General features: G+C 37.7%; 1 protein-coding gene across 1 annotated transcript in view; it reads right to left on the bottom strand.

Annotated features, from left to right (window-relative positions):
* The window catches only part of LOC122656774 (pre-rRNA-processing protein TSR1 homolog), a 39,543-nt gene extending 23,321 nt beyond the window's left edge, over nt 1-16,222 (bottom strand). The window contains exons 1-11 of the mRNA XM_043851423.1: nt 16,041-16,222; nt 15,841-15,919; nt 15,076-15,153; nt 13,715-13,846; nt 11,058-11,108; nt 10,812-10,955; nt 10,577-10,699; nt 10,283-10,360; nt 2,983-3,075; nt 2,784-2,906; nt 136-219 (exon numbers count right to left, since the gene is read on the bottom strand). Coding sequence (XP_043707358.1) covers nt 136-219; nt 2,784-2,906; nt 2,983-3,075; nt 10,283-10,360; nt 10,577-10,699; nt 10,812-10,955; nt 11,058-11,108; nt 13,715-13,846; nt 15,076-15,153; nt 15,841-15,919; nt 16,041-16,129 — 1,074 coding nt within the window. The 5' untranslated portion in view covers nt 16,130-16,222. The remainder of the gene's footprint in view (nt 1-135; nt 220-2,783; nt 2,907-2,982; nt 3,076-10,282; nt 10,361-10,576; nt 10,700-10,811; nt 10,956-11,057; nt 11,109-13,714; nt 13,847-15,075; nt 15,154-15,840; nt 15,920-16,040) is intronic.
* Between the last annotated feature and the right edge of the window lie 3,874 nt (nt 16,223-20,096).

Below are 20,096 nucleotides of genomic sequence, written 5' to 3'. Positions count from 1 at the left end.
AACTAAAAAACAATAAAACATGTGGAGACATTTGGGGTAAAGTATTTTCATAACAGCAGTAACTTTTACAGTAATACGAGAGGCCAATAAAAAAAAAAAGTAAATCAGAAGGTCTTCAAAGCTCATTAAGCTTACTTGTTCTCCAGCAAGAGGATCTGGAATATTTTCAACAAGTAAAGGCTCTTGTTTCAGTCGATCAGGGACCAAAGAGCGGATAGCCTGCAATGATTTAACAAGAAACATTACGAATGCAAACATTGATGACATGAATATAACAAATGAAAAGTAGAAGAGAAACATAAAACATATCGGAAAGTATCGCAAAAACAACTCCATAGAACTACAGATATTATCCTTGAAAGCCGTCTACCTTGAGAGAATCACCTCTTAGAAAAGACATTGGGGGAGAGATTTCTACTCCCAAAGACATAGGAAACAAAGTCACAGACAAAAGGTACCAGTGTTTGACACAGATACAGAGTCCCTGATGACAACCTCTGTAAAAATTATATAAGATTAGGGCAAGAAATCGCTGCCTGGTCATGTGGCCCCTGCAGAGCGTGCAGAGGAGCATCAACATGGATGGGATTTTTTATTCCACGGGGGCGGGATGGTAATTTCACACGCACCTGTGTCTGGGTGCAGGATCCACATGACCAGATAGTGTTCTTTTCCCCATAAGGTTAATTGGAAAACGTAAGTGTCCCTGTGCTGGCACCTTGGTACACAGAAGAAATTCGAAAAATGGTGTGTTACATAGTCAAGTAATAGTAACAAATCTTTTCATAGTACAAGACTACAAGTCTCCACAAATTTGTTCCCCTATCTGGAGCCTGACTAAAAAACATGGACTAGATCTTTAACAGATGGGGGCTCATACTGGTCAACATCAGATATTGCCTTACAACCAGGAAATACTCAGAAATACCCCAAACCATCTAAAACAAGTGAACAGGAGATAAGGGAAGATCAGATAACAATCCAATACTCACCCAATATATCACTGCCATCGATATGGGGTCCTCTAGTTCTGTACAAACAGTTTTAGGGCCTCTTTCTCATAAATTATTTCTCCACTTTCTCATAAAGAGGTTTAACAATTCCTAGGATAGAAAGAGAAATTATCTGGTAGGGATCCAGTGGGGGGGAGGGAAACGCTTATTCTGACAATTTGATGGGCAAAATTATCGAGAACCAATGGGTATTGGTGGAAAGGCAATCCGAAAAAGGAAGGGAATGGGAGGGCTACGCAGTGGAGGTGGGGGTGAAGGCACTGCAATCTTCTGAGAGGGAGGGTTAGATAATGGAGGCAGGAGACACTGCAATTCTGTCACAGGAGATGGAGGGGTAGAGGGGTTAGGGACTTTCTTCATTGGGTGAAAGGCGAGATAAGGGTTGTCTGCAATTCCTAATAATAAAAAATAAAAATTGTAGAGAGTTTTGAGAAACCATTCATACGCATTTATAGAGATTCTATCTTGAGAGAGAGAATTCTATAAAATGATTAGGTGGATCTGTAAAGCACAGTGATGGGACCGGTTCATCTCACTCTGGATTTCCAGATCGGGGTCATGCCAGTCTAGCCATGATATTGCTACTGCATCAGAAATTACGTAAAAAAGAAGGCTAGATGTGAGTAGGAAATGGGTGTCAAGGATTTAGATTGCAATTGGAACCCAAAGTTGGTTTTAAATAGAGTTGAATGGTGAAATAGGATCCATATAACTGAACCCAAGTAGTTAGGATATGGCTTAATTGAGTTAAGTTGTGAAATAGGATCCATATAACTGAACCCGAAGTTGCCAGCATGGATCGGCTGACTCAGTAAGTAAAAACCAAGTATTGCTAGTAGATTGGCCAATCCACTACAAACAAAAGGTCAATTTGTTCGCTATGATCCCAATACAGATCAAAATTACCCAACTGATTGCATCAATCACACAGCACAAAAGAAGAAATAAAGAGAAAACAAGAAGGATAGTTCAAGAACCATCACCAGCTCAAGGCACCAAGCACAAAAGCAGCAAAGTAGAGCAACAACTCAACTTCGAACAACTAACAATCCAACCACCTGCTTGAGCCAGCCCCCTTGTTTTTACATAGGCTACAAAGCTTTGAAAAATACAAACTCCTTGACTTACCAATTCCCAGAAACATTTTGACTTCCTTTTGAACAAAAAAACCCATCTATGCTGCTAGAATTCTTTCTAAAAAACTAAATTCCAAGACCACCATATAATCCTCTAAACTACTTCAATCCAAATTACTAATTCATAAGCAAGACTTCAAGAAGATAGAAGCTCACCTCTAACATATTAGCTAAACAACCTTCAAGTTCATTTTATTGCAAAATACCCCACTAGTGACTAGGAAATTACAAAAAAAAATGTTATTCAAACTGAACAAAATACCCCTGGCTCAGGAAACTTAAATCTGGCTCTCGCACAATGCAAATACAACATTGACTTGACAATGACCATAAGAAATATCTTCTAATCCTTTAAAAGAAGAAAATTGGGCTTTGGCTGTTTTCCATGCTCCTACAACAGACTAGCTATCACCCCTGTGTGAACAGTAAGGATGGGAGGCAATTGAACAACGATAAGCAAATGACAGCCAAGTTTTCATAACCTACGATTCCAAGGACATTTACCTTGAGGAATGAGGAAGGTGTTAGACGCAGATAAATGAAGCTAAGGTACCAAAGAAGTTGAGCACAACTCATCTAAAATTTACATTTGTTTTGCCAATAAATAAATGCACCAAAAGGAACTGAGCAATACCTGCAGATCATGTAATTCATCAGAATCCATTAATTCTGGCCCTTTTTTCGCATTCAAGCGGAAAGGATCCTTGAGAAGATCTATTTTCCACAGTTGAAAATCACCTATTCCTGACAGATGGACCTAATTCAAAGAAGAGTAAGTAGATAAAAGCACCATTGCAATTACCAAGATCATTGCCAAAAGCTAAACAAGTTACCAGCTGATTTACTGAGAGACTGCGAGCACGAAGGTAACCAGACAGTACAAGGGTACACTTTCCCGGATTGCAATCATTATTTACCAAATCAACCTGCATGACATTAATAACAACATAGAGAAACAAAGAACAGAACTAAAACACCAGACATCAGATCAAATAAACCGAAAATGATGACATTGACATGTATCCCATGGTCCCTTTCTATAAAAAATAAACTGATTAACATTTACAACATGTAGCGTTTAAATTCCCAAGAAACTATCTTGATATACACGGAGTAGGTGTAAGATTTTAACTATGTGAAGGATGAACGCATGTAATGGGCTCAATATGCTGTGTATGGACTTAGGATTTTTAGGAACCCTACTGTAGTTCTAGATTGAAAGTAATCAAACTAGAAACCAAAACCAGAATCTGACTCAAGGGATGACTCGATTAGGGTTTAACCTAAGGAAAAGGCTAAATTAGGTTTAGGGTTTTATGGAAGTTAAGATTAAGGTTAGGTTTTAGGTTTACTCATAGTTCAAGAACTCGCGAGACCTCGCCGAGTTTCTCGGTTTTTCGAAATCCCGAGACGAGACTGTCTACGAGTCTCAAAATGTCAATATCTCGCCGAGATCTCTGTTTGACATAGGAAAATGCCCATCTAGGTCCTTTATATGAGTGCCAGATCTCGAGATCTTGCTGGAAAATCTTGATATATAGACACCTATCTATGCCAGGAACCAAGACAGATAAGACAAACACTTATTTATGCCTAATATCATTTTCATTTACTTAAGATATTATTCATAAATAAGCAAATACCCCCTATTTGAATCCAATAAAAATAGTTAAAAAATCAAATTCCAAAAGGAAAAAAAGTCAACCCCCCCAGTTCAAGAACAAAAACTGGATTTTTGCGGTAGGTGCAATTTTCAACTTTCTAATGCTGGGGTTTTTCTCAAATCTAAAAATTCCATAAATCTTATTATGGTTAAACATTGCTAAAAACCAAAAGTGCGGTAAAATATTCATTTGTTTTGATGTCCAAAAAGCTATTTTCATTCAGAGCGATTTTGACAGCATGCACACCGAATTAAGTTTGACCTGTACATAACTCTTTCAATATAAATCAGATTTTAGCAATCTTGGACTTGTTGGAAAGCTTTCAAAAACCGGTACATAACTCCCTCAATATAAATCAGATTTTGAAAGCTTTCCAACAAGTCCAAGATTGCTAAAATCTGATTTATATTGAAAGAGTTATGTACAGGTCAAACTTAATTCGGTATGCGCGAATGCTGTCAAAATCGCTCTGAATGAAAATAGTTTTTTGGACATCAAAACAAATGAATATTTTACCGCACTTTTGGTTTTTAGCAATGTTTTACCATATTAAGATTTATGGAATTTTTAGATTTGAGAAAAACCCCAGCATTAGAAAGTTGAAAATTGCACCTACCGCCGAAAATCCAGTTTTTGTTCTTGAACTAGCAGGTTGACTTTTTTTCCTCTTGGAATTTGATTTTTTAACTATTTTTATTGGATTCAAATAGGGGGTATTTGCTTATTTATGAATAATATCTTAAGTAAGATATTAGGCATAAATAAGTGTGTTTGTCCTGTGTCTGTCCTGCTTTCCCACTAAGTGAAACTCCTATTTGGACTTTGTTTTTGCAAAATCTGATAGTGCCATTGTGTTTAAATGGCCTAAAATATGCTGAATACCAAGTTTCAGACCCAAACTAGGTCTAAAACCCACCGAGATGAGGCTTCGAGTCGGGAAAAAAAAAAAGTGCACCAACTTGGCGAGATCTCGACTCGAATCAGTTTTTCAAGGGTCCGAGTTGGCATCGAGACCCGAGTTTTCGAACCTTGGGTTTACTAATATCAGTGATAAATTAAACTCAAATCAGCAACCCAATGGGTTCTAAAAAGAATTGACAGCAATGATTTATGAAGAAAATAGGTTAGGGTTTAAGAGGAGAGAAGTAGGGATTCCTAGGGTTTGGCTGGGCATAATTACACTCAACTTGGATGTAGTATCTCAAAGGGGCAGGGGAGCACTCAACCTGAGTTTGGAGTGTTTCTCACAGCTAGAATGGGGTGGGCAGAATATAGGATTTGGGAAAAATAAGAGGAAGGCGGAATCTAGGGTTTGGGGAGTTTGGACTTCCTTGTTGATGAAGAACAATCTTGAACAGAGTTTTTTTTATGTTGAATGATTCTTGAAACCAGAACTTGAATGTAGAGCAGTAATGGAGAAAACAGAGTAACCAAATGAACCACCCAGGCTTCCCACCACAAGGTGTCAATCGGATCAAACACCGATTCTGTCAGCCTTGATCAAACACAAGTCAAAGAACTTCTAAGAGAAGACAAGTTGCAGAGCAGCAGCTTTGAGAGTTTATTTTTTCAAATTGTGAGGTAAAGAGGAGCCCCACGAATTGTCTTTATTTAGAGGGCCTAAAGACCAATTCCTATTCAGCCTAGGAGTGGGAAACACACACCCCAGCCTACTATTACATCAGCACCTCCTCTCTCAAAACCGTGGAGAGGAGTTGGGACACTTAAGTTGTCATATTGTCACTAAAACAAATAAAAAGAAATCTACTAATTTCACTTAAATTGAACCACTGGTTCAAACTAATTTTGGACCGGTTCAATTTAAAACGAAAAAAACATGAAAATAAAAATAAGTATAGAAAACTACTACAGACTAAACAAATAATTGGACAGCTTGGACTTCTTCTTACGGATACAAGTCTTCGGATCTGCATCAAACCCCCCCCCCCCAAACACACACATACACACATAAAAGAAACAATAGATGGTTATTGTGAAAGAGAAGAAAATGATACTAGTAACACATTACACACAAGTCAAGAAATGTGGGTATTTCTAGTTCTCACCATATCTGAACGTATCCAGCATTCAAATGTAACAATGCGAATTCCCATAGAGATATTTGAATCCCTAAGCCAGAATACGAGGACAAAAGTGGAAAATAAGATCATATTTCCGGTTCCAAGCCACACAGCCCCTTGATGTTTAAATAAGCCTAAGAGGAGAGTTGAAAAACTATTCAAGTTCATAAAATCTAACTTTATGGAATTTTTACCAACAATTAGTTATAAATTTCAGTTGGTTACCATATTTCTAAGTAATTAAAACCTAAAAGGACCTAAACAAAAAGGACGATAGAACTTCAAACATGAAAAAGAAATAACTAAATGCACCCACGCAGCACCATAGTTGTCAAGGAGACGCCAATGCGTCCAGGCGGGTTTCCAAGGGCTGAGCAGTATCCCGCCTCATTCTAACTAAACAAGGTGGGCGCCTTGAGCGGTCAACCTGTTCGTTTACTTATGCTTTTTTTTCCTCCCTCCAAATAATGTTGTTTCTAACATTTTTATTAGATTGTATACAAGTTTGTATCAGTGAAAAGCATGGGATCACTATTACCCAATAAATTAATTAATTAATGGGAGAGGGTTGGGCACACCACTGGCTTTCCAAGAGCTAGTGGCTGTGCCCAATGGAGAGGGTAGGATAGGGAGAGCATGGGGTCATTTCCATAACGGGTGGGAGAGAGACAAGACTCAGGCTGGGCACAGCGGTGGCGTGCACAGCCTTAAACCTTAATTAATTAAGAAAGAAATCATCGAACTTCACTAGTTCACTTCTCTTGTTTACTTATGTCCTCTAAATAATGATGTTTCTATCTTAATGCTGTTGCTGTAACATTGTAAAGATGTAGTAAGATATAATGGCAAATTAGTGCATAGATTCAGTCTGTATTGTTGTTGCTGTAACGCTCTAGGCATAATTATATTATTGCTATACTAGATACTATGGATACATAAAGAAAGACTAGAGTGCCTAGGCATCACCTAGGCGGTGGCGCCTTGTCACCTAAGCGGCCCTCCAACACCTTGGGTTGCCTAGACGCCTTGACAACTATGTGCAGCACATATACCATTACCACCCCCATGACCAAGCAAAATATAAAAAGGAAACAAGGAAAAACTAGACATTTCATTGTGATCAACACAAACTATATACTCATAACGAATATCTTATTGAATGAAAGCTCTCAATTTATATGCTCTTGTTATCAAAGTTTTCTACTGCAAGAGCAAAGAAATCTCCTTTATTTTATCTAGCCAGAAAGACCTCCCCCCCCCCCCCCAACCCTTCCAACTTTTTTCCTGATGAGTCCTTGGAATGGATGACAAGCCTTAATAAGTAAAACCAAAAAGAATCATAACAGTGAAGCCCATATCTTAAGGGATCTTCAATTACTCTACCACATCATACCAAGTAACCAACCCCATCATCTTTTCAGTATATAATTTCAGGTTAGTTGTGTGATACACCAACACATGTTCATTCTTCTTAAAACTGGCATACCGAAGTACCAGAAAGTCCTCTAAAGCGCCAGGGGAAGAAAAGAAAAAACGTGTCTTTATTTCCTTTCTTTTTAGCTGAATTCCTTGCTTTGAACTAACTTAAGAGGGGTCACTACTCACTCTCTCCCGGTGATCGAGTTAATTGTAGAGCACTCACTCGGTGGTCGAGCTGCTCGTAGAACACCATTGCCTGTTACCTTGACTCTGTTAGGTGCGCAGTAAATTGATTGTTGCGTCGGAGTCAATTATCTTGTGTTTGTCATCGTCCGGCATGGACAGTATTAGAAGTTTCTCTATTCGTCTGGGAACGGCCTCTGGAAGGATTGCTTTATGTCTTCTATCTTTCCCTTCTCTCTCTTCTCTTAGCAAAGTGGGTTCAAGTCAACTTTTGGCTTGAAAATTTGGGCTCAGCGACTGTAGTCAGCCACTTCCCTGTAGTAATAAACTCATTCTTGACAGATCCGATTCCATGTTCATAATCTCAAGAAAAAGGATTCGAGCCTTTGCATGTTCGTACCAAAAACTGATGCTTTATGCTTTACCCCTTGCTATACTCCATATGGTCGATTGGTCCCTAGGAAGAGGGTGAAGGTAGAAGCAGGGCTTTAAGAACGAGCTGTGATAGTCATTGATTTCGTCGATAGGTCATTTTTTTTCTTTAACCTTAACTCTTGAACAGGGGGTCCTTTCTCTTCCCCTACCCAGCTCGGAGTTTTTCTTCCTTTTGCTTTTTTAACTTTATCTTTTCTAATTCTTCCAATAAGGCTGCCTCTTTTTCATTTATAAGTTCATTTTATTTTTATCCTTTCTTCACTAATAATCCTCTATCCATCACTATCCTTTGATCCATCCTCGCTTTGTCCATCCCCTTCTGACTCACCCTCATCCATTTTGTCGTTTTCTACCTCCTTTGAAGACTTGTCCAATAAAAAAGGGCATACCTAGTGCACGAGGCTCCCGCCACTGCAGGGTCTTGTGAGGGTCATAATATACGCAGCCTTACTCCCACTTCGTGGAGATGTTGTTTCCCGACTCGAACCCACGACCACTAGGTCACAATGGAGCAACCTTACTGTTGACACCGAGGACTCCCCTACACAGGGGAAGCCTTCATTTTCTACAAAACTTGTTTTACACTTTCAGTTTGTTTGACTTGCAAGTACACCATACTACAGTCATTCAGAAGGGCTCGTTATAGTTCTATTTTGGGGCGTAACGTTGTGGTTGTTCCCTCAACTGACCAAGAAAAACAATTTTCAGAAGCATCTTCCAATCATATCAATTTGGATTTTTCTGCACCATAATTATATCTCCCAATCCAGAATTCCCAGCAAATCCTAGACTCCTCAAATACAATGGGATTCACCTAGCGAATCTTTCACTACTTTGCATAAAAAAGGGCCCCCAAGGTGATTACTCTGACCAATATCAGCCAGTTGTACTGTGCTGTACATTTTCCTTTCATTAGGTTTCTCTGGCTTTTGAGATACATGCCTTGTTTTAACTTGTTGCTTTTCTCAACCATAAGATCTTGGCTGTTAAATTATCCCAGGGGGTGGGGGGAGGCAGCTAATGGTGTGTAAAAAACTCACAAAAGAGGGACTTGTTAGGCCTTACCGCCTCAGTTCTGTTGTGGACCACCTTTACCTCCATAATTTGCTTTATGCCCCACTTGTTTGTTCCACCTTGGAAACAGCAGTGTGGTGGTTCTATTTACTACCTCCTTTTCTTGTATAAATATTGTTTAAAAAAAAGATAAGAAAAAGAATTACAAATAGATATTTAAAACCCCAAATAACTTTGTACTTGTGGAATTTATACTTTCCACTCAGCCTTCGACTAAAAAAAAAAAGGGCGTACCCAGTGCACAAGGCACCCGCCACTGCGGGGTCTGTGGAGGATCATAATGTACGCAGCCTTACACCCTGCTTCACAGAGAGGCTGTTTCCAGACTTTCAGCCTTCGACTATCGCACAAAAAATATCCAGATCCAGAAAAGACAAAGAAAAAGACTGAAATATGTTTATATTGGAAATAAAATGTCAGTGTATTGCTCAAACAACACCAAGACCAACCACATTATACAGTATTATAGAAAAAAGTATTGTTTACAAAGCCATCTAGAGCATAAATAATATGCATTCTGCTGCTTTCTTTTTTCATTGGAAGCAAAGCAAAATGCATTCTTCGACACTATCCATATTATAAGACAAGATATGAACATGTGTTTTCCCAAAAGTATTATTCAATAAGACATTGTTCTTTTAACAAAGAAAAAAGTGGTGAAAACTAAACTATATCAGCTCACTAACATAGTTGTCAAGGTGGCACCTAGACATCCAGGGGGGTTTCCTATGGCTGGGCGGTTGCCTGTCTTATTCTAACTTAACAAGGCGAGAGCGTCTTGGTCCCTGAGCGGTTGATTTTTTTAAAACTTGTGTCTTTTTCCCTCGAAATAATGCTGTTTATAACATTTTTATTGGCTTGCATATAAGTTTGTGTATAGGTGAGAAGCATGGGATGGTTTAGTACCCAAAAAAATAAATAAAGAAATCTCACTTCACTAGTTCACTTCTCTTTTTCTTCTCTTGTTAACTCACCTTTCTTTCCTTCCTGTAAATAATTGTCATTTCAAACAAAATGTTGTGTTGTAATGCTCTAACGATGCTGCTAGATATAGTGGCAAATTAACCCACAGATTCAATCTGTATTGTTGATGCTGTAATGCTGCAAGCATAATTATATTATTGCTATACTAGATATTACAGACACATGAAGAAAAAAATTGCAAAGGGCGCCTTGTCACCTAAGCGCTTAGGCGGCCCTCCAACGGCTTGGGTTGGGTCCCCTAGACACCTTGGCAACTACACTCACTGAGAAACCCATTATAGCATAAAAGATACCTCTTGAGCCATAAGGAATGGACGTTGGTTTCGCCAGTGAGGAACAGTGAGCCGATGCTCTTTGAAAAGCCATAGAAACTGCAACAAGGGTAGGAAAGAATAACATTTAACACTGACTAGGATGTACAAAATGGAAAATGTCAAACAAGCAAAACACGTCAAATTAGAATATCAGACATCTCTGAAGAAATAGAAATTAATAATAAAAGAAGTGAAACAGAGCTTTTCCAATTGCAATGATAATAAACAACTAAGTCATTAACATGCCATATGTCTATGAGTCTATCAAATTACCTTGTGCAACTCATCCTTTGTATCTGCCGGGTAAAACTTACAATCCCCAGGAAATTCACATGCAAGGCTAGACAAGCACAGCTTCTTCAACTCTTGTTTCCTCTTAGGCTCCAAAGGTAGATCCTAGATGCATAACAGAAAGCCTTTAACCTTCACAGTCATGATGAAATTCTCAGACAGGAGAACCAATTAGAGCTGGCCTAACTATGCAAATAACGGGCAACTGAATACTCACACGGATCAACAAAGCTGTACTTGGTAAACCAATAACTCTAAAGACAGAAAGGCATTGGCTTCCAAAAAAATCAACATGAAAAACTGACATATCTTCTTCATATAAAGAGATAGACGATGTTACAAAAGCAATCAGGTCTGCAACCTACAATTTTGAAGTCACATTAGATGAGCCAAAACCACTCTGAACCAACCATTAGAGCTGGGAGAGAAAATCAATGCCCTGCTTCACTGAATGAATAAATACCTTAGCCATTTCCAGACATGTTAACAGGTCTCCATGAGGTGCTTTCAGGACCTTGCAAAAGAAATTTCTATAATTTAAGAATATGTTCAACTATACAAACGTAAGTGGGATTAAATATAATTACAAGTTCTTCATCAAACATAGATGACATGCTACATTCATACTGTACATTTAATATAACATTAACCAATTGCATGAAACAAGCTTCAATCATCTAATGGTTAAACAATATGCAGAAATAAGCCCCAACAGGCAGGGAGTCCTGCTAACTTTTTTGGTGTTTTGGTTAAAGCAATAATGAAATGCAATGTAAATACACTAATTTATTCTCAGTGAAAAGATAGGAGCTGTTATCTAGGAACTCTAAACTTGACCATATTTCCCAGGTTTCCAACTGCCACACTACACTACACTAATGACTGACTGGTCAAGTCTCAAGTTAGAGTCAGCCATTTGTTTGAGTACCAAACAGAGCACCTACCTAACAACTAAACAAACCACTTTTTTCTGGAACAAGTAGGCAAGCCTCAACTAACGTATAATCAATTAATAGACATTACATTGATACAGGTGAGGCAGTCAAAATCAACAATGAAAAAGTGTTCAACTAACGGACCAAAAACATGGTTCTGAGATCCATGGAGTATACAGTATGATATTTGTACATATTTTTGCCTATTTTAAATTAATTTCAGTCACATATTAGTTTAGATAGTTCTATAAGTATTAGGGAGATATATATATACAAACACACGCGCTTGCGCTCGCAATGCATCTCCGGAGACGGCGACGACGAACCACGGCTGAGCATGAGAGGTAAGAAAAACGTACAGAACTCTGCCACATTACATGGAAAGTTAGTATACAAAAAGGGAACCTAGTAACTGTCGCCAAGTTAAAAGTCATAGTTTTCAAGAACACCTGTTACATTCATACCCTTTTAAACTCCAACCATGTTCATGTTCATTTTTAGTACATTGCTGCACTACTATATAAATTGATAATATGCTGCACTACCATATTTGGAGTTTGTAATTCCATGTTGCAACTTCACAAATTCATTCATTTGTTGTTATCTGTTTTCATTTCCTATTACTTTCTGTTATTAGAAAACATCAGGAAGGTTTGTATAACAGAATTATTTGTGTTCTAGTTCTGTTAAAACAAACACCAAAGTAACACAAATAGAAAACAAAACAGAGCAAAGATGACACAGAGATTTAACATGGTTCACACACCAATATGATGTGCTACGTCCATGGGCGAAGCTGAAGATGATTCACTATGTAAATGGAAGAAACCCTAGCTCAAAAATCCCCAAAAGAAATCTCACTTGTTTCACTTGCTTACACAACAAGACGGGTAAAACATATAAATACTCCTCCAAGCGGGTCAATCCATTGGCCCAAGCCCTCCGTTACCATCACATACCTCAAAAAAAAAAATCCCACAAGGGTCGCAACCAAAAATGTTGGAGCGGGTCAATCTTCAAAACGGGTACAAGAATTCAAGACACAAATAACAAGTTCATAGGATCCTAAGAACCCCTTTCTTTGAATGTAACTTGTTCAAATATTTTTACATTACAAGAGCTCTACTGTGTGAACTCTTTTATATCTGCCCAATAGACAAACTTCTTCAATATCAACAATAAATGCATTTCATTTATTACGTTGCTTTCTGGTTTAAAATTGAATGCTATTTTTATGTATGATGTGCTCATGAAACCGTCATGGTTGGCAGATCCATATTAGCCTATTCCAAATATCTTAAGATTTCACTGTCAAATTGATCTGATTCCCAAACACATCCACATCATCACCAATCCAATCCCCTTCCCTGCCCAAAAATAAAAATTAAAAACAAAAACTGCCTGCATCATTAAGCAAAAAATTTCAAACCCAAACAACCCTATAAAATTTTAAATGACCCCTAAATTTCCTAATCCTAGAATTTATGGCCTACAATTGTACAACTTCACTAGTCCCATGTCACCGAGTTTTTTTTTTTTTTTCTTCACTCTCCCTCCCAGGCTTCCACCAACTTCAGACGAACAAAGCATGCTGCTACAGGATGGTTTAATTTTTATTGGCTGGTCCAGTGCAGACTGACCATGCATTGCACCATAAAAGAACACCTAGCAGCTCTTGCATCCCAAGGACAATTAGGGAAGACACCTCTACTAAAACTGAAGCAGTAACCTGACTTTAGGCTTAGGTTTTCTTTATCTTTCCGCTTTGATAGTGTTGCTACCAAAGCAGACAAAAACAATGCTACCAGTTAAGCCCATCAAAACTTTAGGATGAAAGTTAATTTATGTTCCAGGAGAAGCTAAAGCTTTAGTTTTGAACTCAAAAATTGCTTTAACTTGGATCCCTAGAGAAGCCAACAAATTAACAGTGAGTATACCCCCAACCAGACCCTTTAAGAACAGTGAACTACATAACAGGCCTTAGTTTCCAGTTTAAAATGTGGCATTTGTTTTCCTTTGATGGGTGTGTTCAGTAGTGTCTTCCTCTTTCTGTTTCTTTTCGATAAAATTTATCATTACTAATTTTATTTTTTTTTAAATTGACAATAGCAGATGATAATTACGTAAAAATAAAGAATGCAAACCAATCAATAGGAAGCAGAATAGATTAACAGAAATAACCTACCGTTGCTCTAAGTTTGTAATCGGGAGAAGCAATTGTGGCAGATGTGGCTTTTGTACCCTCTGGAGATAATAATGCCAAAAGATCTTTTGAAAGTGCATCTAGGTTTACAGAAGCAGAAAGGCCAAATAGAACCTGTTGAAAACCAAAAGGTAAAATATGAAATCTCCTGCATTTAATAAATATAGAAATATATTCAACTAGGTCAATAACATAACATGTTAACGCAGGGAAGCCTTCTGGAAGTGCCATTGTACAATTGTACAGCATGTCCATAAACAGGACAACAAGATAAAGGGAGAATGATTTCATGGGGCATTGGTTTTTAAATACCGTATATATAGAAAGATTCTCTATCAGGACCGCCCTTGCACAAAAGCTTGTTTACTCAATACCACTTCCAAGTTCAAAAATCAATTGAATAGGATGTCTAGACTCTAGACCAAGAACAATAGACATCTTTATTTCTTTCCACACATAAAGAACAATATTTGGTCTTTCTTTGGTTCTGTTTATTGATAAAATTAGTTGTTAACAAATTTAAATATGATTTTGGCATGACTTGGTGATCTCAACCCTATTACATGGCAGGTGCAGAGGTGTCAGGATACATCACAGAGACAAGGTGGAGCACTAAGCAAAGCCCAAAAAAGAATTTTAGGAATCACAGGCAAACAGCATTTCTTATTTGTAAAATTGATCTGATATCATATATCGATGTAAAAAGTCACTAATTTTTGTGGGAAGGATGAAATTATTTGCATATGTAAGGGTAACTAAGTTCTATCAATTGCCTTTACATATTTCATTTAGTTTAAGGGTGCTCTAAAATTATTTTTTCTTCATATAAAAGAATTCTATAACTGTTACGAAAGGAATCGATTTTTTATGTGTATCTGTAACACAGTCATTTGTGTTGGCTTTACATATTAAATGTCTGGAAAGGGATACGTTGAAATTAATAATTACATACTATAGAAAGAGATTCATGTGTGCAGCACAGCAACAGCAATAATAGTATGTTGCCATGTTGGTGTTAGAATGTATATCCACAAGTGAACCTACCAAAAACTACCAAGTAACCCTATTTTCTAGCACCATCCAAGTTATTTTCTTGCATTAAGTTTTTAATACCTTAAAGCAAGTAAGCTATCTGACTTTAGCACAGGAGGAAGGAATGCATGCGTGTGAGAACCATGGGGAGAGGGAGAGAGAGAAAGAGAGTTTGTCATCATTTGATGTAAATGATGAGCTCAAAGCCAAAGTTTAGTTGACCTTTGACAATGAGGTCAAACGTTCAACCCAGTCTACACAAACAAATCAGATACAAAGTAATGTCTTCAAGTAAAACATTGAACACTCACAATAACACGAGGAGGGCTTGTGGAAGCACTTGAAGCCCTTTTCTCTTTCAAAAGGGCAGCCCATTTCTGGTCCCATACCTACAAACAAATATGAACAGTTATAAGGCAAGACTTACAGCCAATTATATAACAGCTCCCATCCAATCCCCTTTCTTCTTCCTTCCATTTTTTCTCTATATATAGAAAAGCATCAAGCATCCTTTTAAGGAACTAAAAAATAATAAAAAATATATCTATGGGAAAGAGATCGCTGGGGTCTGAGCGGTAATTCCGCGTAGTCCTGTGTCTTGGCACAGGAACCACTTCCCGTGACCCGCGTTCTTTTTCCCAAAATATATATGTAATGAGTTAACAGGTAATAACAGATGCCTTGCTTCCATAAATTTTTTAGAGAAAAGTGAAAGTTCAAAATTCTCACAACCCTTTAAACACGAAAACAATATGAAAATGGAAACACACTGATGTTTTGATAAGAAAAATATGCAATTCCACACAGTCAGCTAAAATATGTTACAGAGTAAGATAAAAAGCCAACCATAGAAAACATCCATTACAGTTCAGGCCTTGTATACTATTTTACCCAGTAAGGAACGTAGGATTTCCAAGTAAAAGCAAACAACTATCATGGACTTTCGCTTTTAACAGAATAAGTCGGTCACAAGGAGAGACGGACAGACGGACAAACAGACAGACAGAGAGGGAGGGGAAACAGATCGGGCAATATTATCAAAGGGGGTGGAGGAGCTATCGCTAAGTCATTCAAACCATTTTGTTCCGCTGAATCCGAGCAGCACGAGCTCCCTTTGTAACATTGTGTTCCGATTTTGAAATCCTGCTCTTATCTAAATCATCACAATAAGAGAGAAAATATATTAACATAACGTATGTTATAGAGAAGGAAAAAGAACAACTCCTACAATAATCAATCCCTGGTAGAAAGAAAGAACTTCAATTAAAAAGTATTACTAAGAGAAGTTTTGTGGACTTGGCGAGACGCTTTCGAAGAGAAGCGGCTCTTGTGAGCCTTATTTATCTGAGGTCGGGAACCCGCCATGGAAGCTGAGGCAAGCAAGCAAGTGAAGTCGCAGAGAGAATGGTACTGTTGAAGCAATACCTGGGAATGTTATGAATTAGGAAACCCTAATTCATTAAAGGGAAAAGGAACGCTAACCAGTGCCGCAGCGCGACATGTACCTGTGCCCTTAGTTAATTCGGGAACGGCAATCAAACGGGTACGGATACGTACAACAATTTAAAGGATCAGACGGCAAATATTACTTTTCAAAAATCTGGCATAATAAAACGTGTGTGTTTAACACGGCCGCTCTATAAGCAAAAACACGGGCATATATTCACTATGTAACAGACATTCACCACCTAATAAACAAAAGAATAGCATATAGACAATGATTTTATCAAAAAGAAATCTCACAGCCAAAGAATGTTCAGAACTGCAAAATTTAATCTTTTAGTCTTTTAGCCAACAAGAAACACAGTAATCCTACCCATCTGCAAAATTTAAAAGAATACAATAATAAATTGCACAATAAGTTACATTATTCCCCAAAACAGAGAAACAAAATGAGGTTACAAGGTTCGTGTAATTGAAGAAACAATAATGTTTTTCAGACAAATATGCAAGAGAGGGAGAGAGGGAAAGAGAGGTCTTGCTGGTTGTGGGGCAGGTGCCAAGGATAGCATAATTTGTGAGGCAAGGGGAGGGGAAGGAGAAGATTGAAGGTAGGACTTCGGAGAATAAGAAGAGAGAGATTCTTGTAATTCTGTAAAATGAGCATCAACCACCCTTGGATGAAAATCCAGGTGCCTCTCGGTTTCTTCTTCAACTTCAAGATCTGAATCAGTCACCTTAGCAGGAGGAGAAGAGAAAGAATAAGAAGAATCAGCTCTCCAAACCCAAGGATTGTAAGATAATGAATCCCGAGAGGTCTTTGGACCCAACATTAAAAGAAATCCAGATACTAGAATCAAAGTTACAACAATCAGCATGAACTTCAAAGAAGAGGACACACAAGTCCAACACGAAGAGAGATTACTGTAATCAGCCATCTCTCTCTCTCTCTCTTGCTCACTTCGTCCCACCAAACTGCTAGGCAAATTGCAGACAGAGTTGGTTAGTAGAAGCTATAGCTGTAGATAGATGGTTTTGGCAAAAGAGAAGTCCTCATCACTGCTCCCCACTCTCTCTCAATCTTGTGTTAGCTCTCGTGTGTGTGTGTGTGTGTGTTGTAATTGTAAGTCTGTGTGAAGTCAGTGGTGGTAAGGTGGGATGGTATTTGTTGAGAAACGACTAACAGATGAAGCCGGAGAAGAATGAACTTGAAGGAAAACCAATCCTCTCTAAATAAGTGAAACGTATCAAACGATTTAGGAATTAAAGAGATAAGCAATGAAAATGTAAAGAGGGTAGGCAACTAGGCATCGTGTATGAAAATAATGAGATCACGGCATCACAACTAGAAGTTTCTGTAACCCAGTTAGCACTCTGAAGTTATTAGTTTTGGTTAGTTCTTCAACAAATGTTAAACCTTCTCAGAGTTTGACTACCATAGAATGATTTGAGAAAATACTTACAGATGGAGACGAAGTAGAGAAAGACTCGCTTCTGGGCTCTCGAAGGTGCAATCACGGAGAAGAAGAAGGGAGCATGGGCTTAATCACCGCTGCAATTGACGGCGGATTGGAGACGAAGAAGAACAGAAACCCTGTGATTCGAACTGAGACGGAGAAGATTGGAACTCTACTATTTTCCCGCCGTTGTAGTTGATTGGGAACGGGGACAAAGAGGATGGAAGAGGATGGTGCAGGGGTTATTGACCGTGATCGTATCACAACGAGGATGGAGACGGAGAAGATGAAGCGGGCAGGGGCAGCCGCTAGGGTTGTTTTGGGTTGAGTTTCAGTTTTCGATCGCGAAAGGGAAAGGGCGAGGGTTTTTCAAGTTTTTGTTGTTTTTGTTTTGGGAGAGCGCGGGAAAGGGTATCGGGAGGGTATTTTGGAACATACGAAAACTTAGGAGGGATTTGTGAACCGTAAGATGGTGGTTGAACCGTCCTAAATGGGTAGAGGGAAACTTAAAATATATAACCGTCTTATAGGTAGTTATACGCAATTAATGTGGTGACCAGTAAAATCCACGAATTTTACCGTATAACTGCTTTCATCTGTAGAAATACTCATTCAAACGTTCGGATACAGCAATAATATGTGTTAAATACATGATTTTACTAAATAAGGTTGTGTTCTACCATAGTTAGCAAATTCAGATTTGGGAATTATTTGAACAAAGAATTAATCAGAATAATTAGCTTTGTTAATTTAAGAATTTGTTCAAAGAAGCGAAGTAAAATTCTGATTAAAAAGTTATTCTTTAAATTAAAAAAAAAAAGGGATAAAAAGGTCGAATTTTATTTTTAATATTTGTAGTACATGTTTAACATTATCAATCAATTATCATATGTGCAATATATATAAATTGAGATAACATTTCTTTCATTAATCAAAAAACATAACAAATATTAAAAATCATAATCACTAGGATCTCCCTGTAAGAATCTCTAGTTAAACTTTGGGATGACATGTACTTCTTGACTATATATTTGTGATTAAAAATTAGGACATTTTTTACCTAAAATTTAAGTTGAGGCCTTTTGAATTGATAATAAATATTTTTATTGAGTCACATGTGCCAAATTTTTTATTTGTAATGATTCTATGATTTTAAACAATAAACTACCCCCCCCCCAAAAAAAAACATTTACTCGACCATTTTGTGGTACCAACTTCTAAGTTATAACCAAGAATTTCTACAAAAATACAAAAGACTTCTACCCAATAATTCCATAGCAGATAATTAATTTTTATCTTTTTTGGCAATCATAAGCATGATTGTTTATTTCGCTGAATAATTCCCAAATTCGAATATATATATATATATTTTGTTTACCCCCCCAAAAAAGAAGGTTTTCTAGTTTGTTTGTTTTTTTTATTTTTTTTTTTATAATGACCAAGCAATTCGAATTCGCTGAATTACTTGTGAATAATTCAGTAAGTCTGTATATCATGATTTTTTTCCGCCTCTTTCAATCTGATTCCATTTGATTAAATAATTCGTAAAATTTAGATTCGTCGAACTATTTTGCAAATAATTAATTGAATTAAACAATCAGCTATACTTTATGGAGAGAGAAAGAGAGACGTTGTGTTTGGTATGCATTATTGGAATGTTTTTAGCGTTCGAGAATGCAAAATCGATTTAAAATGCATTCCAATAATGCATACCAAACGTGGCCATGCATAATCCAATTCAGTGTTGAAGTGAGGCAAGAAGAACGTGCTTATGATGGAACCGGCTAACAGAAAGAAAAGAAAAAAGAGAAAAAATAAATAAATTATAAATCGAAAGTGATAATATGAAATTGCCACATGTCATGTGCCCCTTAATCCAAGTGAAAACACATTATATTAGGGCAGACAAAGTAAGGTTACAAATTTCTTCATCAAACAAAAAAAAGTAAGGTTACAAATTCTGTTTGTATTCTTCTAAGTTACAAATAGATGCTTTGCTTTGTAATCAAATGCCTTTGAATTAAAAAGTAATAGAAATATTAATCTGAAATTATAATTACCAAATAGAAAAGTGATCCCCACATCGACAGTGTAGGAGTCCCTCTCATACTCTCTCTCTCCTACTTGACGTGTGACCCTCTGTTGTGCAACACCCCCATTGGTTGGTGGAATAGATGGAACCCATACAATATGCGAGTATTGTTGGCCCTTGGACTGGGCCAAGTCCAACCCAATCCTCATCCAAAACAGCCCAAACTCATATATGGGCCACATTATGGGACTGGGCTTTTGTTGGGTTCGTTAAGATTCAAGTCTTTTTGAGCCAAATGTGGATCCAGATCCTCTATGGTACGCTGCCCGTCCTGCACCATGTTGTCCAGTCACAGGGCCGCACGCAATGACCACCTTATCCTCACTTGGGCAAAGCGCTCGGG

This window comes from Telopea speciosissima, chromosome 3 (assembly GCF_018873765.1).
Source record: "Telopea speciosissima isolate NSW1024214 ecotype Mountain lineage chromosome 3, Tspe_v1, whole genome shotgun sequence".
In the NCBI taxonomy this organism is placed as follows: domain Eukaryota; kingdom Viridiplantae; phylum Streptophyta; class Magnoliopsida; order Proteales; family Proteaceae; genus Telopea; species Telopea speciosissima.
Note: the sequence above shows the minus strand (reverse complement) of the source record. Positions and strands in the feature narration are given on the sequence as shown.